The 25,098-nt window shown below is 45.3% G+C and overlaps 1 protein-coding gene across 3 annotated transcripts in view; it reads right to left on the bottom strand.

Annotated features, from left to right (window-relative positions):
* Positions 1-25,098, bottom strand: part of LOC119178021 (allene oxide synthase-lipoxygenase protein) — a 101,359-nt gene that overhangs the window by 2,733 nt on the left and 73,528 nt on the right. For all 3 annotated transcript variants that reach the window (XM_037429193.2, XM_075882257.1, XM_075882256.1), the window contains exons 10-16: positions 21,441-21,558; positions 15,639-15,731; positions 9,492-9,552; positions 8,251-8,356; positions 7,692-7,783; positions 3,698-3,877; positions 457-620 (exon numbers count right to left, since the gene is read on the bottom strand). In XM_037429193.2, coding sequence (XP_037285090.2) covers positions 457-620; positions 3,698-3,877; positions 7,692-7,783; positions 8,251-8,356; positions 9,492-9,552; positions 15,639-15,731; positions 21,441-21,558 — 814 coding nt within the window. The remainder of the gene's footprint in view (positions 1-456; positions 621-3,697; positions 3,878-7,691; positions 7,784-8,250; positions 8,357-9,491; positions 9,553-15,638; positions 15,732-21,440; positions 21,559-25,098) is intronic.

Below are 25,098 nucleotides of genomic sequence, written 5' to 3'. Positions count from 1 at the left end.
TGCATCCTAAATTATGAGATAAGTATCGAAACGGTAGACCGGTTCATAAGTGTGCATGCTGAAAAATTGAATTATTAACGCTGAATATTCTGTAACCAATAACTTTATGTAATTATTATTCCTGTTCACAAGAACTATAATTCTTTACCGAAATGTTCAGTACACCATTCCAAAAATTGCATGTAATTATTACGGAAACATACGGCGACTATGTGGAACACGTATGGACTCAATGTGGATCCAGTATAGGAAACGTGTGGGATTACTGCAGTGACTGAGGCAACTAGTCATTAGGGAGGAGCAGCTTGCTATACATTATAATGCAATGCAGATGGTTATTCATTAGGCAGTAACGGTTGTGAATACTTTTTGCAACAATTTCTAAATGATACACTGATAAATGACAGATCTAACACACACGTAGTGCACTGGAATCAATGCTGAAAAGCTTCTTACTCGTCGGCTGCCTTGACAGCGAAGGGCTCGTACATGTATTGAATCTCGAAGTCGCCCAGCGAGTTTGTGCCCTTGCTGCTCAGAAGCTTCGTGATGATCATGCTGTCGAGCGTGACGTGTCGAGATGGTAGAATGGAAACGATATCTTCTTGCGTCCACGCCCTCTGCAGATTGGCAAGAATATCAAGTTCATACCATCATTTGCGAACTTTATTTTATAAAACACACCACACTGATAATAATGCACAAACTCCACATAAATCTATTGTGAAAGTTTCTACACGCATTTAATAAGTCCAACTCTATCACAGAAAAACACAGCACCTTCTAAATGATTCATTCACATGACTACATTACGAGGTATTTGGTAGGTCTTCGTGTTTTGATGCGCTTCAGGCAAGACACTGACTGAAAAAATTGGCCGATCTCACGCACAGTGGGAATCGATTATGTGCGAAACGCGTATGTGGAAGGTTCTTATATCATTTAAAAAGCAGTAAAATGTTTCGAGGCCGACGTAAATTATGCCGCAAATGATTTCGGTGTAACGATTATCATGTTTGCACGTGTCATTTACGTTCGTCATCTATTCACGTCACGCGACACCAATTTTGGTATATGTGGAGCTTCCAGCTCGGCAAACGTACTTCACATTTTTGTGTTAAAGAAATATTACTGTAATGTAGCAGGTGCATCTAAGCGCTAGCCACACGAAAGCGTTTCAACACGTCTGTGCGTGGCGTGTAGACTCAACGTTTATGTTTGCGTTCAGCTTCGACACGTGATCGGGCGTCCCAAAAGGACGCGGACGCTTAGCATCGCGCGATGGCGCTTTTCAACGCGTATTTGTCGTTGGAGCTTGAATGTGATCGGTGAAACATTGAAAAGCACGATGACGTGCTGTTCGCGAGTGATCTCGTTCGCTGGTGCCATTCGTAGCAGTCTGTTTGGTCATTCCAGCGACGCAGGCGGCACCATGTAGCCGTGCTCCGAAGCTGTCACACGGTGATAAAACAGCGACGCAATTCGGTCTCTCAGTAAACATAGACCAATGAACGCGTCTTCACGCTCTGCGATGCTGACGTAAACGCTAGCGTCATCACCGTCTCGCTCGCAATTTCGACCTTCCACTGCGCCACTAGAACGGCCATATTCTGTAGTAACTGATTGTAACTGTTGAAACTTCGTTTTCACCTACTTAGCACACGCCGTTCATCATTATCGCGAGTGCTCCTCATGAGCTGCCGCTCGCTCGCAGACATGAAGCCATCAGTTCGTCTTTCGGGGCGAAGCTCTTTTAGCCGTGGGTCGCGCGTCATCGATGTAAGTAGTAGTAGTAGTAGTAGTAGTAGTAGTAGTAGTAGTAGTAGTAGGTAGCCCCGTCTCGTTTAGTCCTTGGAATGTCTGCTGAATGTGGTAGTATTTGTATATAATAAATATATAATGAAAAGATGGATGATGGTGGTACTTGAAGTGTTCACCAAACAGACAGACGGACGGACGGATGGACGATTCAAGGTTTACTGATAAAACCGTCTGAAGCTTCGCCCCCCTCATCATCATTTCACTCCATGGTTATGCTTTGACTTTTTATTGTTAATTGAAAAGAACGTTCGTTTCGGACATGCCGTCTCTCGTTCCTGCATGACATCCTAGTAGCCGATGGACCTCCAAGTCTACCTCATGGTGCAGAAACACCACGGGATCTTCGAAACGATGCCAACCTTAACAATCCAAGGTGTCGCGCGGTGTCCCCTGAACCATCGGTGAAGAGTTCCTGGCTGCCGACTGAACCATGAAACTGCTATTTCGACGACGCAGGTGCCTCTGCTCTCCATTGGATGCCATCGTAAAAGAAGCGGAAAGCCTCCTACGGGAACAAGAGCTGTCATCTTCACAGGTCAGCGTTTTAATCACTCGATTTATGGTGATGTACGATCACGAAGTCTGCAAAAACGAGGGGAGTTTGGCAGACAAGAAGATGATTACCACCAAAGCAGGGCAATGTTCTTGATGTCTCAAGCAAGGCCACATGGCTAATCAAGGTCACATGGGTCTAATCTCTATCTTCCTCTCGTTGGCTCAAGTCCGTAATGGCACCGCTCATCAAATTCCTGCTTGCGCAGACGCCCCTGCGGGGTTAAGCCCGAACCACACGTGCGGTGCCCGAGCATGCAGGAGCACGTCATTGTGCGTACCCCGGGTGCGACTCGCGAAGAATGGCGATGTCCACCCACAAATTAAGCACGCAGGCGGGCTCCGGTGCACGCCTTACTCAAAGCAGGCAGGAATAGGCGGGTGGCGCCACGTACTGAGCTGTTTAGGAGTTTCGAAGTGATTTTATTTACATGAGCTTGACCACTTTTTCTAAGCCGAGGTGGTGCCGGACACAGCCATATACAGCACCACTTAGCATGACCAGGCAAACATATACACGAGCGCACTGCACATCGCGGCTACGGGCACAACGCGTAGAGCACCGCCGGCACGTTACCAACAAGCCCACATCGCATCTCTCGAGAGCTAAGCGGTCTCATGCAGTCATGTATTGTGGTGAAATATGTATGAATAGAGCTCGTAAATGAATACATATGGCTGTGAGGGTCCTGTATGTATGGATGTAAAATATGCACGAAAAGGGAAAGTGATTTAAATTGGTTCCTACACGCTGGCTAGGTCGATGTCGAAGTGTAGCCACGGCGTCATTTCATATCTGCAGGGCTGCAAGCGCGGCTCGACGCGCGCCGTCTGAAGGCTGCAATCAGATCGCCGCTGACACTGGAGTACGCAGAGCATTTAGGCGTGCCTACGACGTCTGCGTATACGTGGCCTCAGGAGCGCGCTCGGGTAGCGTACGTGTGAATCGGGCTTTAATATGTGCTGCAGGTGGTCGCCACGTTAGCTCTCGTAACAAAGGGACCTCCAAGTGTAATACAAATAAGTATACATGTTACGTTGTATGCAAAAATATAGAAGCGTTATGAATAGAATTGAATTGAAAAATAGCTGCACGGCCTGTTGGTATAGAACATTTTTGGTGCCTATGCAGAATGCACAATCTATAGTTGGTGGGCTTCACAATTGTTGTGGTGGTTTGGGCGTTTTAGTATGACACGATCAGTAAATTATAAGCGCACAAACAGATGATCGAGGAGAAAGAAATGCGTAATTTCGGTCCGCGTCTGTTTTTGCACTTGGAATTTACTGTTCCCAATTGTTGAGAGACTGCAGCCCCGTTCACCTTGTCTGTAGGCGGTCCATTGTAGAGAAACGCCGGGTAGTTGGGTGGGAAGGCGTACTCCTCGTACTGCTGGAAGTTCGCCGCCGCGTGTCCCACGCTGCACTGCTGTATGATGGCAGTCACGGTGTCGATCACTTGCTCCACGTCTGTGAAACGCCCGTGCTCGTCGCCTGGCACGCCCTGCGCCCGAGAAAATGATCGTGTTCGGAAAGATACTCTTGCGCATGTACATCATTTGGACGTGCAGACTTTGCGTTTACAAATATCACGTGTCGTGAGTTCTTAAGACACTGGAAAAATATACAAGCTATATCTTAAACATTTATTTTACTATAGCCAATCTTACTCTTTAGGGATAGAATTGCAAGAACGCATGAAAAATACGTGTTGTTTGTAAGTTTGTCTGTCGTTTTATTGGCCAAACCACCGCACGTCCTCCACCTGCCATCGGGCCCAAGCAAGGACAGAGTCAACGGAGCTGACGTTAACGCAAAGCCCCAAGCAGTGAAACTTTGCTTTGACTATTTTACTGTAGTTTGTAGGCTTGTGTCAGGTAATGCCGTAATTGAATCGTCAATGCCCCAACGTATCATTTAATAATGCAAGCGTCACTAATTGTCACCAACTTAGAGTCCCTTCAAACCACCCTCCTCAAATTGAAAGAAATCAGCGCCCCACGGCGGAGGAGTGGCTAAGAGCACGCGGGCTCAAGCTTTGGTGACGGAGACAAAACAGTTTTCAAATCGGTGGTCCGCGTGCGCTAAGGAATTAAACGACATGCATGGGGCTTTAATATAAGTTAATATATTCACCTTTTCATAAACGCCTTTCTGGGCGCCGCGATAGCCCTCCTTGGGCTGTGCAAATTGGCGCGTCCCCTCTAAAATGCACTGACAACGCTGCGCCCTTAGCACTTGTACTCCCGCGCACAGCCCATCATGGCGGTGTTTTTTTTCCTTCCTGTGAAAAGGTGTATAGGAAGCCTTCATGTGCTCACTACGTCGGAGGCGGCGCATGAAAGCATTTAATTCATAACTTATATTTACATTCTATTTCAATGACTTTGAAATTTAATTTATGTTCTAAGTAATTATCAGCTGACATATAATTAAATGTTTTTCTAAACACGCGAGTGACCCGAGAGTATGACAACACTGGCGCACTCGTGAGCCATGACGTAACAAGGCGCTTGCTTTGCGAGCGTCTGCCGTTTGGCCAAATATTTGGTTTCGTGGTCTGCTGTGCGTACAATGAAGCTCTTTCAGTTTCCTGCAGCTCGACACTAAAACTGAATAACTTGCAGTGGCTTAAATTTAGGTAGAAGACGACAATTCCATTCCATGCAGTGCATGACGTCACATACGCCAAGACAAAATGGCGGTCGCTGGTGGTGGGCGGGGTCTATATCTGGGGTCTTCTTGGCAGTAAAATATTATTTTACTATTCGTATATGTACAAATACAGTTTAATTTCTTTATTTCTTCTATTTTTTACTGAAAACTAGATTTTTGTAGGTGACCGAGTCAAGGCCTCTTTAATGGCCACCGCATAGTATAGCATCTTGCCAAGCGAGCAATAGCCTCCAAGTAATGCAGCTAAACCACAATACAGTGTTCGCACACTTGGTCGTGGTCCATATCCAAATTTCTGCAGTTTTGTACATGTCACTTATACTTTTATATACGGGAAATATGGCTCGCTGTGTGAAAATGAAAGTAAATAAGTGTGTTCAGTAAGGGCATTCTGCTCGTCCCGAGCACAATTTCGTGCATTCCTCGTCAGGGGTGACCATTTATGCTGAGCGCCGTGAGAGCATCCTCAAAACATTTGCGCCTTTCAATAGCGGACTCTGCGCGCTAAAATTAATTGTACTGTGCATCACTTAAATTTTCCTGCGCTGTGCGTCACTATAGCATATCATGACGCACACAACAGATTTTAGTTCGTTTTTCCTTTGTCGAAGATGACTTTCGGCAAGGTATGCAATACTTTGTTGGAATACGTGTCATCGAATTGAATACGCTTCATCAATTTGGGACTCTGGTGAGGTAACATTATCACAGATGCTGAAATCCGTTCGGAGTCGTGCAACTCGTTTCATTTGGGCTAACTGCGAAATATTCTTTCTTTGTTGAGTTGAGCGATGACCTAGAAGAAGGCCCCTAGTCATTCTGGAAATATCTAAACCGAAAAAAGATCAGTTTTTTTTGCATTAAACTACCAAGCAGGCATCGCTTCTAAGCAATACCGCTCAGAGCAATATAATGCCAGCCATTAAAATTGATTTTAGTGGCGTCGATTCATTGTCACGCCACTTAGATGAAACAAAAGCCATTGGACTTGATGGACTGTCCCCAGTAGTTGTGAAAGAGTGTCATGACATCACGTCTACATATTTAGGAAACACCTACGAACTATCCCTCGAAACTGGTCGTATTCCTCAAAAGTGGAAGACAGCAAACGTTACACTCGTTTTCAACTTTCCGCGGATACAAAATTACTTGAATAGCAAAACCAAGCCCGTCATCCGCAATAATGTCAAATCTACGTCCATACAGCAACTTCGAGTATTTCTCAAGGTATAGCTTCAGGACCTTGGCTCTTCCTAATCTATTTAAACGACATAGTCACCTTTAAATTTTTTTTGCTGACGACCGTGTCATATACAGAGAAATCACGACTGAATCAAACTCGCATTGTACAAACCGATCTAGATGACATATCGGACTGGTGTGGAAAAATGGAAAATGAATTGCAATATTAAAATGTGTTGCAGCGTGAGCTTCTCAAGAAACATGCACAAATCACGTCATTATCTTATCATCTATGGCGTACCTATCAACATACACTGCGATTATAAGTACCTCGGTGTTCATTTTACTAAATCGTTTACATGGAACGAAAAAATCGACATGGCCATAGCAAAAGCTAGTAGGATGTTTTACTTTATTAGCAGGAAATTCAAACAGGCAACGCGCGAAATCAATCAACTTTATAGTTTTTGCAGGTCAGGTCTATACTTGATCTATCTTTCTATCTACTTTCAAGTGGAGATCTATCACTTTTTTCTACTCAATTCTTCAAAAAAAAAAACAATAGGAGAGAGGAACCGCTTAACTGGTGGCATAATAAACATAACAAATAATGATTTATTTTGTCTATGCTGTCAAATTGTTGTTGCATTATGTATGTACTACCGTGTATTCAAAATGTAGTTTGTGATACATTCTTCCATTCTGATAAATGTGACGGAGAATCTTTGTATGCCTGTTTATCATTGCTACGGATTTCTTTGTTCTGATTATGTTGTTGCCTCGCCCTCCGCCTCCCCGTAATGCATAAATGGCAATGTAGGTAATTTGTAAGTAAAAAAATAAAATAAACTACCATTGTTGAGCTATTGTCACCCAATCGGCGGCATCTCTAAACCTCATCCCACAAGCTAGCCGGAAAAAGGTCACTTTCATATGCCTGCTTCATAAATTCTTGATCATAATACGAAGAATCGGTTCTGAATAATCCGATCTTCTCCTTTCCTACTTTTTTCGCAGTAATCGCCAACATGTTGCAGCCTGTCATTGCAATACAGTAACTTATGCCCAAGCATATCTCCCAAAGAACTTGTAATGAATGAAATTTCCTGCCTACATTGTTAACAAGCATCACTAGCTCCATTCAGTTTAAGAAGATCCCTAAAACAATAATTAGGAATGATTACTTATTTATATCTTTTTGTTTTGTTCAATAATTGATTTTCTTTGAATTTTGACTTCACCATCTAATGAGAATATAATTAGTGTTCAGCATTTGCTTTGCTGATCATGCAAGTTGTTAGTAGAGTTTATGTATGTTTATGCCTCAATCAATTTCTATATTTTTATGACATGTGCTTCGTGTTCCTTATTTTCTTTTTCTTTTTGTGCATTGCCCTTCTGCTCTGAAAGTTACTCTGTACCTTGAGATTAAAAGGAAGAAATAGATAGAACGAACTTGCCTTTAATCCAACGCCTGTCAAATGACGTTCTTTGACGAGCTCATCTCTCCACTGTTGCAGTTCATAGTCGTTCTTGAGTTTCTCTGGCGTATCTGCGTGACAAGAATAATAATCATTTTTAATTCATCAACCGACTCCAAAAAATACAGATGTTGAAGGCTGTGAGCTAAAAGCCACAAAATGGTTTGACGAGGCCGATGGTCTTTTGAACTTGGCACCGACAAGACGCCAACATGAGCTTGGTGCAGCAAAAGGTATATTACCGTCTTTCTACTCACAAAAGTACTAAATAAAACAATAAAATATACACAGGTTACAAAATATACACGTGTTATCACATAACCAAATGCAACTGTACGTGAGAGACTTACAATGCGACGCAGTTTTAATGAATTGCAGCACATACAATGTAACCATGCTGTCAAATGTATGTTGTAATCATAGTCTGCAGAAAAATTGAAGCTAATGAGGAATAAAATTGGGAAGAATCATAATGACCAGAACACTATGCGTATAGTAGTGCACTTAAAATGATTCACATGCAAACACAGCCACCTACCATAATAGTAGTTGACGACTTTGGAGACGTATTTTCTGATGGCCGCGTTAATTCTAATTGCATCATCCCGGTACGGATACCAAGGCAGAATCTCCGGACTGAGAACCTGCGGACGGAACACGCAACATGCCAACGTAACGCTGCCAACATGCAAGTGTTTTCTGTGTTATAGGCTTCTGCTGTATGCATCGAAATCTTTTTCACACCAATTTATATCTAGCGCTTACTTAGAACTCCTTGCCTGTGAATAAACAGTTTATAATTATTTTCACTTCTTATCACTTCAAGTAGGTCGAACACAGTAGGTAATGAACAAAGGTCATGAACAAAGGTCATGAAAGCTTGAGCACAATCATTATTGTTTCACCCGAAGGAAAAGGTAGTTTATGAACGCCTCCACAAAAGACGATGTTTTGAGACGCGAAGGTGTTCGCTCGAGTGACAATTAAATAAGAGGAAATAAAGATGAAAGTGGACCCCACCACTGTCTCACTTAAGGAGGACACCTCCGAGCGGTGCAACATGAGGAAAGGGATAGGATGGATTAAAAGAAATAGGTAGGGAAGACGGAGAGCGGTTAGACGAGATCCTGGCGAGAGAAGTGTGGATCGTGAGCTCCTCCGAGCGAATCCGCGAAGAAGACGCGGACAACAGTCCTATTTTGTACACAGATGTTGAGTGGGCACTGCAGCCTCTGGCGCACCATAACATTTACTTCGCATGCATAGACAGTGTAGCTGAGAGTTATAAACGCGGACTGCTGAAATGTTCGGCTTAAACGTAATTGCTTCCTCGTAGTTTCTCCGGAAACTGTCCAGGGGCAGAGTAAAATAAATTTGCCGCAATTAATAGCGCCTGTAATGTGGCTATCGTAGAAAATTATTCACAGTGCAGGTAACGACTGAAACAAAGAACTGGGACCGCTAAGAATGTTTTGTAAACTTGCAGTCTATCTGAGGCTTCGTTCTGCTCCCTTCTCGCGAAAACGTAGGCTGGCTTTTTTACACTCTAAGTGGTCAGTGTGCTATCAGTATTCCGTCCGGGTACATGCGTGTTTAAGCACACCTGTCAAATAACAACAACAACAAAAACAGTACTGATAATAGTAATACAATAATTACTATACTAATGCTAACAACAACAACAACAACAACAACAACAACAACAACAACAACAATAATAATAATAATAATAATAATAATAATAATATTTTGGTCAAAAGCAAAGAACGTCACACTCACCCCTCTCGATTCAATGTCTTTCTCCGGGTTTCCATGTTGGTCGAGCCTCCAGACTTCTAGACTGTTCGTAAAAAAATGCATAGTTGTTCACAGCTTCGAATGATTTCTCGTTTAATTTATGGAGATCTGAACCACCGTAACGCTTACGTCATTAATTACATCTCTGTGGGCTTAACAAGTCATAGCATGATTTGTTCTATCTCTTAGAGGTGGTCCCACGCAACTTCAGCCCCAACTTCAAAAATGAAAGGCACACCAGAAGGGAACTGGACAGACCACATACAATTCGCACAACCCCACAGGGCCGTTTCAACAAAAAAGTCTTTTCTGCCAAGGTCCACCAAAACTTCATTGACCTCATCCTTGTCACGGAAGTGACGTTGGTCAAATATGTACCAGCAGGGAACCAAGAAAAACTAAAATTCACAGCATATCCGTGGAGTGAATGATGGTGTGCCGTTCATTCTTCCATCTGTCTGTCTGTCTGTCTGTCTGTCTGTCTGTCTGTCTGTCTGTCTGTCTGTCTGTCTGTCTGTCTGTCTGTCTGTCTGTCTGTCTGTCTGTCTGTCTGTATGTTCATCCATCCATCCGTCCGTCCGTCCGTGCGTCCATCTGACCACTCACGCATACCCGAAGCTTTTATATGCGCGCCTTTTATTTCACACGTCCGTGAGAGAGAGGCCAACGGCAAGCGGAACGCTTTCACGAGCTCCCGACTCAAACTGTGAGCTGTGAATGTCACGTTCCTGAAGCACTGCGTGGTTTACTCGCAGGCCGCATTTCACCTCCAGTTCACGCCATCCTGTGGCAGGCACGAACACGAGCCACGAAATAACAGGTCCTCTGGATGCCAGGTCACCAGGGGTTAGCCGAAAACAAGTTAGCACAGAATTCTCCCGAGCATTCATCCCCCCGGCTCTGACTACCGACTCCTCAGACCACGGCATTAAACCACCAATGCTGCAGCTACAACATACACTGATAAACTGCAGCTATATCGCGGACGTCGAAGAAGAAATGCGTTCGGGCATACTTCTGCTTAGGACAGCTTTCGTTTTTTCCTAACCTGTCAGATTTCCTGATTTTCTCTGAACAAGCTACATGGAGGATGTTACCCCCCGGCACGGGAAACCTTCCACCTAGCGTTATAGCATATAGCGTTAGAGCATCAGCCTTAACAACAAATACAAGACTTGTGAATGTATCACTATCAAGATCACAGCTTGAGGCACAATGTGATTATCTTCATGGAATCCGTCGCCGGACAGAGAGGAAATACAGGAGGACGAAATTGCTATATGACCTATCTACATGTCGCCAAGCACAACGACATGTACTGCGACACCTCGATAAGCTCGACAGGTAACGATGAAGGATTTTTTGTGGTTCTCTTGATCCCAGCAAACCCCTATTCTCCAAAATGGCATATTTTCCGGAGCCTTCAGACGCCTACGCAACAGTTGTTCCCTTTTCGAGCTTTGGCTCAAACGTAAGGTCGAACTGAAGTAGAAATTGCAGATAATTACTGCCACTTACTCGTAGGTATGTCATCCTCACCGGTGTCACCTTCGTGTTTAGCCACACCGCCTTCTTGTGACGATCGCCAGAACTTATCGTTCACAATGCACGAACTCGACGCGGTGATTTCTGCGTCCCTACGCTCGTCCGCACCAGGGCCTGATGGAATTGCCTATTCAGCTCTATGTCACCTCCACCAAGAAGCGCGGCAAGCCCTCTTGTCGTTCTATAACTCTAAGTGGGAAACGGCGACAGTCCCAGAGAGTTGGAACTGCAGCCGCATAGTGGCCTTACTTAGGCCAGGCAAGTGTTCACACGAGTTGTGTTTCTATAGAACCCTTGTCCTAGCCAGTTGCATCGGCAAGGTGATGGAACGCATGGGGCGGACAAGATTGGAGTGGCTGCTGGAGAATAATGTCGGCTTACCAGAGTTTATGAATGGCTTCCGCAAGGGTCGATCATCTATAAACGGCGATGTAGACCTAGTTTTTTTTTCGCTGAAAAGGGAAGACAACGTCGGAGATCGGTAGAGGCTATTTTCTTGAGTATAAAGGGCGCCTACGAAAGCGTTCTTCACGATGCCGTTCTTGGTGCACTTGAACACGTCGGCGTAGGTGGCTGACTCCACGCATGGATAGTGAGCTATCTCAGATGACATACTATTTTTATGTTGACATCGGGAGGTGAAACAGCCAGGCACCTCGTAAGCCGTAAAGTTCCGCAAGGCACCGTCCTGAGTCCCATGCTTTTCAACATAATATTCATTGGCCTTGAAGTTGAGCTCCCCGACGTTGCCAGAATTAGTGCGTATGCAGACTGCATATGCATACAGACATCGGGAGCAACGCGGCCACAACTGCGAGCAAGGCTACAACAAGGCACATCAGTAACATCACAGTACTTGCGTCGTCAGGGACTAGAAATTTCAATAGGAAATTGTGCTGCATTAGCGTTGACTAAGAAATCATTGGCGTGGTACCCAATTTTCGCTAATGGAGTAGTGATCCCCACGATCAAGCATTACAGCTATTTAGGGGTCGCCATTGACCACAACCTGCCCTGGTTGAAGCATGTGACTGTGCTGTGGAATACACTAATCAGTTTTGTGTATGTTGCTCGTGTTATAGCAAGAATTAGATTGAGCCCTTCAGAGAAGTGTCCTGCAGTCGTACAAGGCATTGTTTGCGGGCTATATACGGTACAGCTCACCTGTACTTTGCAGCATGCGTGCTCGTGCCTTCGTACTTTGGAGAGCCTTCAGGCGCGAGCACTGGAAACATATCTAGGCCTACCACGGTGGACGTCAACCTCTCGCACCTACCCTATACAGGTTTACACTCCTGTGAGTCTTTTCGGGTGCACCTCCATCTGCCGAACCGACATGCACAGTCCCCGTTGTCTTCGCTACAAGCGGACCTACCAGGCTGTACCTATTCATGATGCCTAGATACGCATAGACATATATGATCCCTTCAGACTTTGCGCCTGCCGTAACCTCCGGAGGGCCTCAATGGACATTGAATAAACCACTGGTGTGCCTTCATACAGGTGGAACTTCGATTAGGTCATATGTTTTTTATGTTTCCCTCAAGCAACTCACCTTGGCACATTTGGCTGACGGATACAGTGACTCTGTGCTCATCTACACCGCTGCATTCTTAACTTCGTCCGCCTCTGCTGTGGCTTTGGTGATTCCTCCACTCGATATTTCCCGGCAGTACAAATTGGATCAAAGATCATCTTCGACAGTTGCGGAACTTGTTGCTTATAAGAAGCTATACAAATTGGGAACGGCCAAGCACCGCACAAATGGACGATTCTCTCCGATGCAAAATGAGTGCTTCAAGCCATCCATCCTTGCTCAAAAAGAGGCCAATTTTACGCGTTAGGGTTAATAATCTTCTAAGCGTTCGACTTAACACAGAAGTGGTTACTTGATTATACTCCAATGGGTTCCTGGACACTGTGGCCTGGTTGGCAACGAAGTAGCCGATAGCGAAGCAAGAGCGGCAATATACAACGCACCATGTTCGTCAAAGTATCGTATTCGCAAAGTGACGTCAACACTTTGTTGAGATCACTCATGCGCCACTGCCACTTATTGCTCGGTACCAGATCATAGGAACAAGCGTCTGCGGGAAGCAGACCCGAATATGACTTTTCGTCTTCCGGCTAACTTCCGAAGGCATGCTAGTGTGCTGCACCGGACTCGCCTGGGCGTCGCCTTCACTCGTCACTACGCCTACTTAATCGACCGTGCGGACAGCCCGAACTGTGAGCGCTGCCAAGTGCGCGAAACTTCAGCTCATACATTTTGCGAATGCCCATTATACGTGAAGTGAAAAAAAATGCTAACTTCAACGTCGGCAAGCATCCGATGAACGCCTCTCAGTGAAAGCTACAGCTTGTCAGCAGAGACCAAACAGTGTCAGAAATTGCTACAAGGGCTGTTTTAGACTTAATCAAAAGCACCGCACTAGATATTAATCTGTAACGTGCTATGCTAAGTGGCTACTGTACACACACACCACCTCTTTCTGTCCCCATCATCCTTCATCCCTCTTTCTTTCCCCCTTTCCTTATCCTTTGTGTAGTGTGGCAGGCAAGAGAGAACTAGCTCAGGACGGCCTCTCTGCCTTATAATAACCTCTCACTCTCTCTCTCCCTCTCTCATATCACCGAGCAAGAGAAACTTTGCCTCATCGAGCTAGTAGGCTTACTAAAACCGTGGAGACCAGTCTGCACAGGCTCCAAACCATGTCATACAGCAGACCGGACACAATTGACAAAATAGACAAAGAATAATTTAGTTTGATATGTGGGGTTTAACGTCCCCAAACCACCATATGATTATGAGAGACGCCGTAGTGGAGGGCTCCGGAAATTTCGACCTTCGGGGTTCTTTAACGTGCCCCAAATCTGAGCACACGGGCCTACAACATTTCCGCCTCCATCGGAAATGCAGCCGCCGCTGCCGGGATTCGAACCCACGACCTGCAGGTCAGCAGTCGGGTACCTTGGCCACTGGACCACTGCGGTGGGGCCAAGAACAATTTAGTGCATTGTGTGAATTCTGTGGCAACCACGCTGACCTGTTTGACAAGGTTTGGGCCTGCCACTCTAAGAAAAGTATCATCCAAATTACGCAGCCACCGTTGGAGAGATGGAAGAAGGCTTTTTCAAGCCCAGCTATCAAGGACCAGTGCAGACTTGTGGAGCGGGCGTGAATTGCAGCACAATCCAACGGAGTTTCGGAGTAGAGACCCGCCCAGTCCTCTCTTGATCTACATTTTCTGAGATGAATATTTTATTGATTCATTCCTTCGTGGACAACTTTGCTTGCCAATATAGTGAAGGCTGCAGAGCCAAATTTGCTGTGATCAATGCAGTCCAACAATTGTGCCGTTATTTTCTACGGAAGATATTGCCTTCATTTTTTTGCATGCAGCTTTTTGACAAAGAATGCAGCTCAAAACAGCAATATATTCTGTAATTTATTAGCTCGCAGCTGCCAACACGTGAGAAAGCCGTGCCATTTAGGTGCACTTAGAGCGCCAAGCGGCTTCTGCATCGATGTGAAACACTCATCGTGCTGAGCCTTCATTTTTTGCAACCGTCTGGAACGCAATAAGTACAGTAGTACTTATGTGTGTAAGCTTATGTAAGTAGTATGTGTGTAAGCTCTGCCCTCGTACCTTTCCCTTCACTGCCAAAAAAACAAAAAGCTAAAGCTGCCCCCATAGCAGAGGCATATTATTGTATACTACAGGTGAACGTACACGTCGCCGTTTCTCTTCTCGAATGACGACGCTTTGACCGACAATCTAATGCACCAACGGCGATCATACATAGTTCTCTAGAAACGGGCCTTGTACATGTATCTCTCACACTTTCTCGCTATCACTTTGAGTTTGGCAGGCGAGAAGCGGTGACAACTTCTGGGACTGGTGTATTGAGGTACTGCATCATTTCACTAACGACTGCCCTCCACTTTCTTTCAACTGCCCACCACCCTCCTTTTCTCCGAAAGACCACAAAAATAGTGTTTTAAGGCATAGTTGGTACACAATTTGAAATTTTTGCTAAATTGTACCAATGTGTGACAGTTTTCGCATCGTGACGAAGTTTCGCGCAATTAGCACTGTCATCGCATTCTTCAAAAGAAACATGAAGAATACAGCTACATGAGAGTTAGCAGAAGGCAGAGAAAATGAGCATCTCAAACGTTAACTTGCATACCATATCATTGTGTAGTTCTCATGTTGTTCTATTTATTTATTCGTCGGGTACCAAGGCTACACAAGCAGCTAACTCAGCATGTACCCAGCCTTAGCTTACTTATTTATTTTAATTCGTGAAAGTTGAGTATGAGCAGTAGAAGATCTTCAAGAGGTGTGCGTCCGGCCTGTTCACAATTGTGGACACATTTTCCCCTCGTGTATTCGTGCAAGAAAAGCAATGGCAGTAAACGCAAGTGGCGATTAGATGAATGCCACCGTATGGCTTAGCTTCAGCTATAATTTTTTCTATTCGTTGCTAGCACCCTACTTGAGCCGAGCGCATCCACCAACACCGCACTAGGCCGGTGGAAATGCAACAAATATGGTAAGTAAGAACAGTGGTACTCACCCTCGGCGAATGATCTCGAACATCCCCTTGACTCCGACGGCCAACGTCTTGTCCACCCAGCCTCCCGGGCTTACCAGTTTACTGATACCACGACTGCAACAGAGCAAGCAATTTGACTCTCTTGAAGACAGCAATGACACTAATTTTCTATTATCATGTGAGTTGATCCTTGTGCACTCGTAAACAAGCTGGCGAAAATGTTATGAATTTGGTCAATCGCCGAATTCATAACTGAATAGGTTCATAAACACGCGAGTGGCCTGACAGTCGGACAACACTGGTACACTCGTGGGCGGTGACGTAAAAAGCAACTATAGCTGTGCTAGCGTTTGCATTCCGGCAAACGATATTGTTCCGTAGTCAGGAGCGCGTAAAGTAGATATTTAAGCTGTCTTTAGCTTGGCACTAAAATTTAATGATATGCAGTGGCTGATACTTTGGTAGAAAAAGACGGCTTCACTTCTTGCGGCACATGACGTCACACGCACCATGGCAAAACGATGGTTGCCAGCGACGGGCAGAGTTTACAGCGGATGACTTTCAGGGCTTGTTTTCCACTGACATACCTTTATGTTCCACCTTTGAAACATGTAAACGCACAGTAGACGGTTTCGGTGTTTGTAAAAAAACTGGATCGCGCCGAACGGCCTACCCCAGAGCACTTCCGGTAATGCTTGTTCAATTGTCCCGGTGGTGTTTCAATGGTGTGTTTGAGCTTGCTGCTCTAGTATTTCTGGTGCATGCCTTAGGATATATTTAAAAGAACGTCTAGCAGCTCGGCTGCATATGTACTGCAATATGATCAGGTCGAGCACTGTATATTGCCGCCGTTACCTCCGTTTACCAGGATAACGGAGGTGTAGGTGACACTAATTAGCTGAAGCACATGGTAAAGCGCAGTTTGCATCTTTTCAAACACGAGGAGCATTAAATATTGTTTACACAGGAAGCGTTTTAGCGGCTCAGGGATAAGCGAAATTTTGCACTGTTGTCAGGTGTCCAATTGTGGTGCTGTTGCTTATCGGTTATGTGACGAGCTTTAAATGTGCTTGAGATAAAGTTTGATTGTATGGTCTGAGTCTCACTTCATTCCTGTCTAATAAATTCTGATACTTCGACACTTACATTGTCTCTTAAAAAGAAAAGACAAATGGAATGACAAGGAGGTTATCAAACTTGTCTTGCCATGCGCAAATTTAACATTAGGCAAAATTTATAGAGACAAAATTGTGTTCTTAGATTTGGGTTCACCTGAAAAATCCAGATTGCCTGAAATAATCCCGGTGGCGCGCATCGTGTATGTAGTATATTTCAAGCAGAACGTCATCTTCTTCTTTTTAGTAATCTTGAGCGCTTTTGTGGCGTTGTGATAGACTGTTGGAGGAATGACACACATTCGCTTAAAAAAATTATTTCGCCCCACCAAATTATCGAACCTTCCTTGGATCACTGTAATGCAGATAACCTTTCTAAGAAATCTGCGGGCTGAACCATTGCCTTTTAGATGCAAAGCAGCTCTTTGATTAGCCTATGTCACGCTGTCCCTCCGTCCGCACCATTCCCCTCGCCGCAGGTGTCGTAGCAGTGCCAAGAAGCTCCCGTCATCCTAGAAGTGTGCGGTGGCATCTCTCTCCTTCGCTGCCGCACGCTCGCTGCGTCTCAGCTCTCTCTCGCTTCACCCCTCCACCGCTCGCAATGTTCGAGCCCATGCCACCTTTCTCCATCTGTCGTTAAGAAGTCCTTAGCCGGTGGGTGCGTGCGCTGCGCACGCCTCGAGTCAACAATAGAGAGTTATAGTATACTGGGTTTACAGAGTTACCAGGTGTACCATGATACAGGAATCGAAGTGCGCATGCGCAGCTACGTACGTCACCCGTACCGCTTCCCGTACGCGCGGTATTTTTCAAATTTAAGGTTACCGTGGTAGCGTAAGTGTACGTAGTGTACGTAAACATGGCGGCGCTCTCGGACGCCCGCTTCGAAGTGATTTTGGCGTAGTTGTTGAAAGATTCACCTTGTCCGCCGCAAACGACTCTTCAAAGTGGCTTCGCATGCCTTCAGTTAGCTTCGATGACCGAGTATTACGGATAAGTTGGCGTAGTTTTTGAGATAGCTTCCCATTTCGAACGCACCTAGGCCTAACTACAATATCAATGTAAAGAAATCGGAAACGTAGATGTTTTCGCGTTTGGTGCCTGGTTCATATTTATTTACTTTTATTATCACAAAAATAAACCTCTAACAATGCTTCACGCAGTGGCATAGGCAAACAATCTCGTTTTATTTTCATTTTTACTGTTTAACTTATAACCCTCTTATAGGTGGCGCCACCGTCCCATCTGGGGCAGGTAAACCACGTAAGCGCTATTTCGCTAAACTATAAGACACTGCCCACAACGAACGTTTGCTGCACGGTAACACCATTCCCTTAACTTATGCTATCACGCTAACGCTAAACTATAACTGTCTAATGCGGACATCGCGCCGCTGCTTGCCGCGCGATCGCACTGACTGGCGGGACGCCATCACGGCATGCTTCCTGCTAGTGTTGGCGTACCTTTCACTGCTATCGCCGGCGTCGTGAGGGTTAGCCAAGCCGATCGTGTTCGCGAATGGCAACGTCAACAGCGACGAGGTTCGAGCCAGGGAAGCTGAACGCAAGCGTCGGCCATGGAAGACCAGTGACACCGATGAGGTGCGAGTCAAGAACACCGATCACGTTCGGAAATACAGACAGCACACGGGTGACACCAACGAGACACGAGCCAAGAAAGCTGAACGCAAGCGTCTTCAATGCTCCCCGCCCCCTTGTGTCTGCGTTTTAAACAAACGTCTACTCGAATAAACGCTACACCAAGTTTCGCTTAACCGTTCTTCCAGCACCCGCTTCGACGCCCGCTTCAACCGGGTCAACGCCGTGTGCACCGCTGCTGCTTCACATCTTATCAGCGTTCCCTTCAGGGAGATCATATATTTTTATACCCTTATAATAGTAAGAAGAATTGCGCGCTCAAGCGCTGTTGATTGATTGATATGTGGGGTTTAACCTCCCAAAACCACCATATGATTATGAGTGACGCCGTACGAAGGGCTCCGTAAATTTCGGCCACCTGTGGTTCTTTAACGTGCACCCAAATATGAGCACACGGGCCTACAACATTTCCGCCTCCATCGGAAGCTCAAGCGCTGTCAATCATGAAGCTTTGCTGAATAAAATTATCAACTGTCCTACGTTCATTTCACGAAAAACTGAAAAAGACAAAAAATTCGGATGCGTAATCACACAATTTTTTTTCATCCCCCCACCCTCCCCGAACAAAAACCGACAATGACGCCATACAAAAGCCTGTGAGATTTAAGTTTCAACAAGAAATCTTTAAGCATTCCCTTCACCACAAAATTTTCATTATCTGATGGTGCTTATTTTCGACATTTAAACACAGAATTCGGCGAAAGACCTGCTTCCAGAAGAACTTTTGCCTGGGTGAGTTGGTGCGTCAGTTTTCTTAGCATGTTATTTGTGGAGCAAAGCTTCAAACATGAAGACGGGAAAGGATGAGCGCCACTTTCTATGCCCCCTGCACTTGTTTTGAGTGACTGGTACCTTTTACCGTTTTATACAGCACACACGACATGCTCAAGGCGAGGGTATTATAGCTTTAGGGTAAGGCTCCATGTTATTCAAAGTTACAGTGTAGTTAAAGCCATGGTCGTAATAAAAAAATTGCCTACGATTACAGTACTGCTTAATGCAAATTCTGAGTGCCACTTCGTTTTGGGGCAAAGCCAACTTCATTCGAAGTTTTGGCTTTTATCCACTTCGACATAAATCATAATTTTTGTGGAGTAGGACAGCAACCACTACGCCAGGTGGCTGATAACGATGAAGAATTACGGCTGAGCATTTTCCAGTGGGTGGGAAGCATGACACCACAAAATAATTGCGGAATTTGTATTCTGTATTGACTAGTTGCTACTTTACTCATCTGCCAAGCTATATTACATAAGCTGTCCGCCTCAGCGGAACAACGGTTACGGTTTTCGGCTGCTTACCTGAAGGTCGTGGGTTCGATCCCAGTGGCAGTGGACGCACTTCTATGGAAGCGAAATGCTAGAGTCCCGTGCACTGTACAATGTCGGAGCACGTTGAAGAACACCAGTTGGTAATTTCCGGAACCCTCCTTTACGGCGTCTCTCATACACATACATAACTTTTTGGGGCGTAAGAACCCCGATATTAATAATATGTTACACAGGGTAACATGCTTGCTTGCCCAACATGACGCCTGTATAGGGCACTTTCGCGAATAAGTTTCAGCACCAGCTGAGCTGGAAGTATACTTGACTGCCACGCAGATGACACGGGTTCATGCCCATTCAAAGCTCTGTATTTTTCAATATTTTTTTTTTCATTTCAAGCGGTTACGCCACTCACGATGATGGCAACGCCGCTCAAGACAAGAATGGGTGGTTGCCCCCCTCCCTATTTCGAAACAACTTAAGACTTGAATTCCTTCTTTTATACTTTACCAAGCTGAGCACAGTTCTGCCGCTCTACTGAAAATGACTCAGCGGCTCTCACGGAATGATGCCAGCTATCACTTATATGCAGTGAACGATTTTGCCGATCGGTAGATCTGCTATTGATATTCTGGAGTTGAAGTGAAGGACTGAATGAAGGGACTCTGAAGAATACGGGGGTAAGAGCTGTGCTGGAGTGTACCAGCTGTGCCCTAGACGATATAAGGGGGCAATACGTCACGCAGTCAGCCTTGGCAAGCCACCTCCCTTTGAGACCAGCAGGCCAAACACGTGGCTGTTTGCGTCACGCAAGCTATTACACGCGTCGAGTCTTTGATGCCCGCTACGCTTGAGTCGAAGCGTGGCGCTCCTTCAGCGTAGTTCGAGCGGCTCACTGAGGAGGTTCAAGACAGAACGTCACGGGATGCACTAAAACCTGCCGCACGCTCTGACGTGTTGGGCCGACACAGTGGGCTTCAATCGCATTGCGTAACACCCAATTCTTTCTTTTTCTTTTCTCATTGGCTAAAGACATGGCTAAGATAAAAGAATTCGAAGACGGTGCCGCCAGCGCCACCGGAGGACGCCTTTCAAAGCACACACAGAAAAAAAAATACCTTCCTGACGCAAAGAGAAGCTGCCAGAAGTGCAACAGTTTTGAGTTTTAGATTTTGGTTTTCATGCCTAATACGTCTATATGCCTAGGCGTCATTTTTTTTTTTTTTTACTGATCGGGTGACTACATAACTGTTGGGCTACTCTAGGAGTAATTATATCACCAGTTTCAACAGTGAAGTTGTGTTCTGCCTCTTTTCCAGTTTCAGAGCGATATTACAATTATAGAATCTTTTTTGTGGGTCAAGACTATACACATAGCCACTAGCTAAAAAAAGTTTTCTAATATTCACTTCATAAAAAAAATTAAAGTGTTAGATGGTCCATGTTACATCCGAAGCATACTTTTACAAAAGTTTAAAGCCAGTTTTGAGCAACACTTCAATTAATGTAATTGGCAAGTTACCGTAAATACCCTTGTATGCGCATGTCTGGCAAGGAAGAAAATACGCTACATGCTGTACTTTTCTCCATATACTGTGAATTGCCCAATTACTGGATGAGTTGGCGTTCTACGCATAACCAAGCAACGCCACGTGTTTCGCGGCATGGCTTACTGAGAATATGAGAAAGTTACGGCATAAAGAAAGTCATCAATTCCATGGTTGAATGCATTCATGTGCATGAATCGGAAATGCCGACTTGATTACAAAAAAAGGCCCTCACGAGTTGATGGCAATCAGGAAAAGAAAGTGTGGTGCCATGAGCTTGAACAAAGGGTGCGAAGGACTCAGGTTGCGATGAGTGCAGACGGTGACGCCTTCCATCAGCAGGTGCGTGAAACCTGCGGTGAAGAAGACGGGGGGGGGGGGGGGGGGGTTACCAATATTGCAGAGTGAGACACTTAAGCTTTCGCTATGAAAATTGAAGAGTAATGTAGACATTAGCCTCTATTGGAGTCTTCGTTGAAAATATATCCACGAAGTAGTTAAAGTGTTCAGTAATTTCAGGTAACTGTTAAATTATGTACTCGTATTTACCGCGCAAGTAATATCTTTATACTCGAACAATCCGTGTGCATAGAACAGCAGGATCCTACTGACATAGACAATTTTTAAAATATTTATTATAAAAAAGGTTTGTTTCAAACAGACATTGAGTGTGGCGACATGAACAACTCTCCGGTATTGAGTGAAAGCAGTGAAATAGACTTATAATGAACAATTATTCAATATATTGGGGCCCACCGCATGTTTGGCTGCTTCTTTCAGACACGGCTTATAAATAGTTACTATATCCCTCATGTTCTCGCAGGTTCTCAATACCACCCGAGGGTTTTCTCCTTAACGTGCACCTAAATCTATTTTGGGTGTCAGGCCCGACAACGACAACAGACAGAGGGCGCATACACACCGAGCGCCACTTCTCTTCACATATAGCGTCACCCCATGTATTGTACGCTTGAAATGTGCATTCCCATAACGTTCTGTCTGCCATTCTTGCAACTGTGTAAGCACATGTAGTGTTACCACGTTTCGCTTACATGTAAATGCAGCTAGCGTATACAGCAATCGAACTTATGTCTTCTATCCTAGCATCGCGAGGCTTCAGCCTGCAACTTATCTCTGGATGTTGCTTGCAAGACCTGTACGAATAAACGCTCAGCGCGAACACGCAGCGTCAATATGTTTACACCGAGCGGTGACGAGAAGTGTACAGCCATCAGCTGAATAAAAAAAAAACTTGCAGGGCTCACGGTACGGTATTTCAGCAGTGGTGTATTAAGCTGGCAAGCTCCACCATTGTTTCATTTTATATGGTTGTCTCGGAAAACCAGTGCCGGATCTCGAAATGTAGAGGGGTTTTCTATTTGCTGTAGCTTCAGCTTGAAAACGCACTTCTTTTTTTTTCATTTCATTTCATTTATTTTACCCTCAATCGCACATAGCTTTACAGAGAAGAGTGGGGTACAAAAAAATAATAAACTATAAACAAGTCCAACCATCATATAAGTCCGGCCATCAAGTTTATCCCCGTTTAATAGTTGGTAATAATGTGAACGACAAAAATTTTTCAAAGTGACAAGATTGTGGAAGTATCGACGAATTGCTATAATCCACTTTTCACGTCGTTGCTCCTCGCAATGCTTGCATTGGAAACAGTGCAACTTCACGGGTAGTTTTCAGCCCTTTGACATTTTTTAAACATTTGTAGCAGCTCACAATGGGAAACCAGCGCTGGATAGGTGGCGCGCCGAAGAGGAGCACCTATTTCACTATTTTTCAAACACTAGTTTCTACACACTATTTTCCGAACGCGCTCAGGCGCCGCAATCTTAGGCTGATAACGTTGCAGTTTTATTAATTGAACATTTGACGACACTTTGCACAACGTGAGAGCGCTCACCAAATAGCGGCGCGAGCGGCGGATGGAAAAAGTATGCCCGACTGTGCTACCTGAAGGGAACATGTACCGTATATTTATTGAGCCTGTCTTCCCTCTCGCATCACCACACGATTCTCCCCACCAAAGCATAAGCACGTGTGCACAAGAACCTAACCCCTCCCCCACTTACCCCCGTTTGCGGGGCAAAGTATACGCGTGGGAGATAAGTGCGCGTCGGCGCATAGCGACGAGGTGGGTGCCAAGCGCAGGCGGCTTTTTCTTTCTTGAGTTCTATATAAACAGATACGAAAACGGACTTGGCGTCACGTTTATAGGCGTTCCTCATGTGACTATTTTAAAGACGATAGTCTTTCTTGGGGTCCTTCGACGCAAGAATTTTTGTCTTTCTGTCTGTCTGTCTGTCTGTCTGTCTGTCTGTCTGTCTGTCTCTGTTTATTTGTCTGTTTGTCCACTCCTAACAGCATCGGGCATTTAAACGGCCGACCCCATCTGCAGCGCCCACCTATGTTGCCCAAGATTCAGCGTTCATACTTGTGCAATTGTCGATTAAAAAGCAATTATTTGCGCGTGTCTGGGCCACCATAACAACACGTATATATTCTGCATGTGTGCGTTTTACTACAAAATGCATACATGAGTAATTTTAAGGACCGCAGCGCTTATCACGCTGCGCTGACCATCGAACGCTTGCACGGAAAGGCGAGTGTTTTCGAAGCTTTGCTAAAACGAGATGGTGGTGGCACCTACCCGTCGCCTTGCTTTCTACACCTGATCACCTCTGAGGCGGGCGCGTACACCCGTCTCAGAGCCACGTGCTTTGTTTTTTAAAAAAAAAATTGCCCGCAGCTTCCCTCAGGGGAACACTGAAGAGGATGCGGAGCATATAATTGGTTAACGGGGTGTTAAAGTGCGACTTACTTGGGTCGATGGCTAAATTGGTTAACGTGGTTGTGAAATGGGGTGTTAAATTGCGACTTACTTGGGTCGATGGCTAAATTGGTTAACGTGGTTGTAGGAGGGGGTGTTAAATGAGTGAACACGTACACACGTATGCGAAAGGGCGGCGCTGGTCGAAGGGACGTCGATCATTGTGTTTGTGGATTCGTTGGAATTCATTTCACCGCGACCTTGGACGTCGACGCGCCGTACAAACCAACCGACGAGCGGCAACTGAGCGAGCGAGCGCCGACCTTGAGTATATATACAGCGTGACGGCGCATGCACTGTCAGCTGTTGAATGTTCTCGAAGCGCGACGCCACATGCGCGTCCACTGGAGAATCAGGAGAATTGTAGATGTCGAACGCGGTGTGTAGAGGAGGAAGGGTGCACAGATGGTGGAGGAGTGAAGCGCGCGCGGTGTGTAGAGGAGGAAGGGATGCACAGATGGTGGAAGAGTGGGCGACGGCGCGACGGCGCATGCGCGCGCGTCAGCTGTCGAATGTTCGAGAAGCGGTGCGGACGGCGCGGACGGCGCACTACAAGGCGCGAGTATAAGATGCTTCCGCATCTAAAAACTGCTAGATAGCGGTCATGTCTCACGTGTGACGTGACTTGATGTGCTCGTTCACCTCCGCTACACGCTTGAGGCACCCTAACGCAGCGTCTCCAAAATACCATTCACCGATTTTCTTGAGCAGACTATCAAATAAATGTTTTGTTCACTCTCTCCACATGCAAGACTATCGTCTTTCGATGACATTCGCAGATTAAATGCAGATACGGGGCCAACTTTTTCCCGCATGTTTTTTTCTTTATATTTCTACTTTCGTCTTCTCTCTCCTTCTTTCTACCCCCATTTACTCCATGCTTCCCCTTCCCGAAGGACCAGACAGGCGTTGTGCCCATATAGGTGGCAGTTTTAAACCTGTTCACTCTCTATTTTCTCTGTCTCCGTGTTTTCTATGTACTCAAACGAAATGAAAATGATAATAATAATAGCAATAATAATATATTATGCGTAACATATACGGTGCATGA

Source organism: Rhipicephalus microplus, chromosome 2 (genome assembly GCF_043290135.1).
Source record: "Rhipicephalus microplus isolate Deutch F79 chromosome 2, USDA_Rmic, whole genome shotgun sequence".
NCBI classification, from domain to species: Eukaryota; Metazoa; Arthropoda; class Arachnida; order Ixodida; family Ixodidae; genus Rhipicephalus; species Rhipicephalus microplus.
Note: the sequence above shows the minus strand (reverse complement) of the source record. Positions and strands in the feature narration are given on the sequence as shown.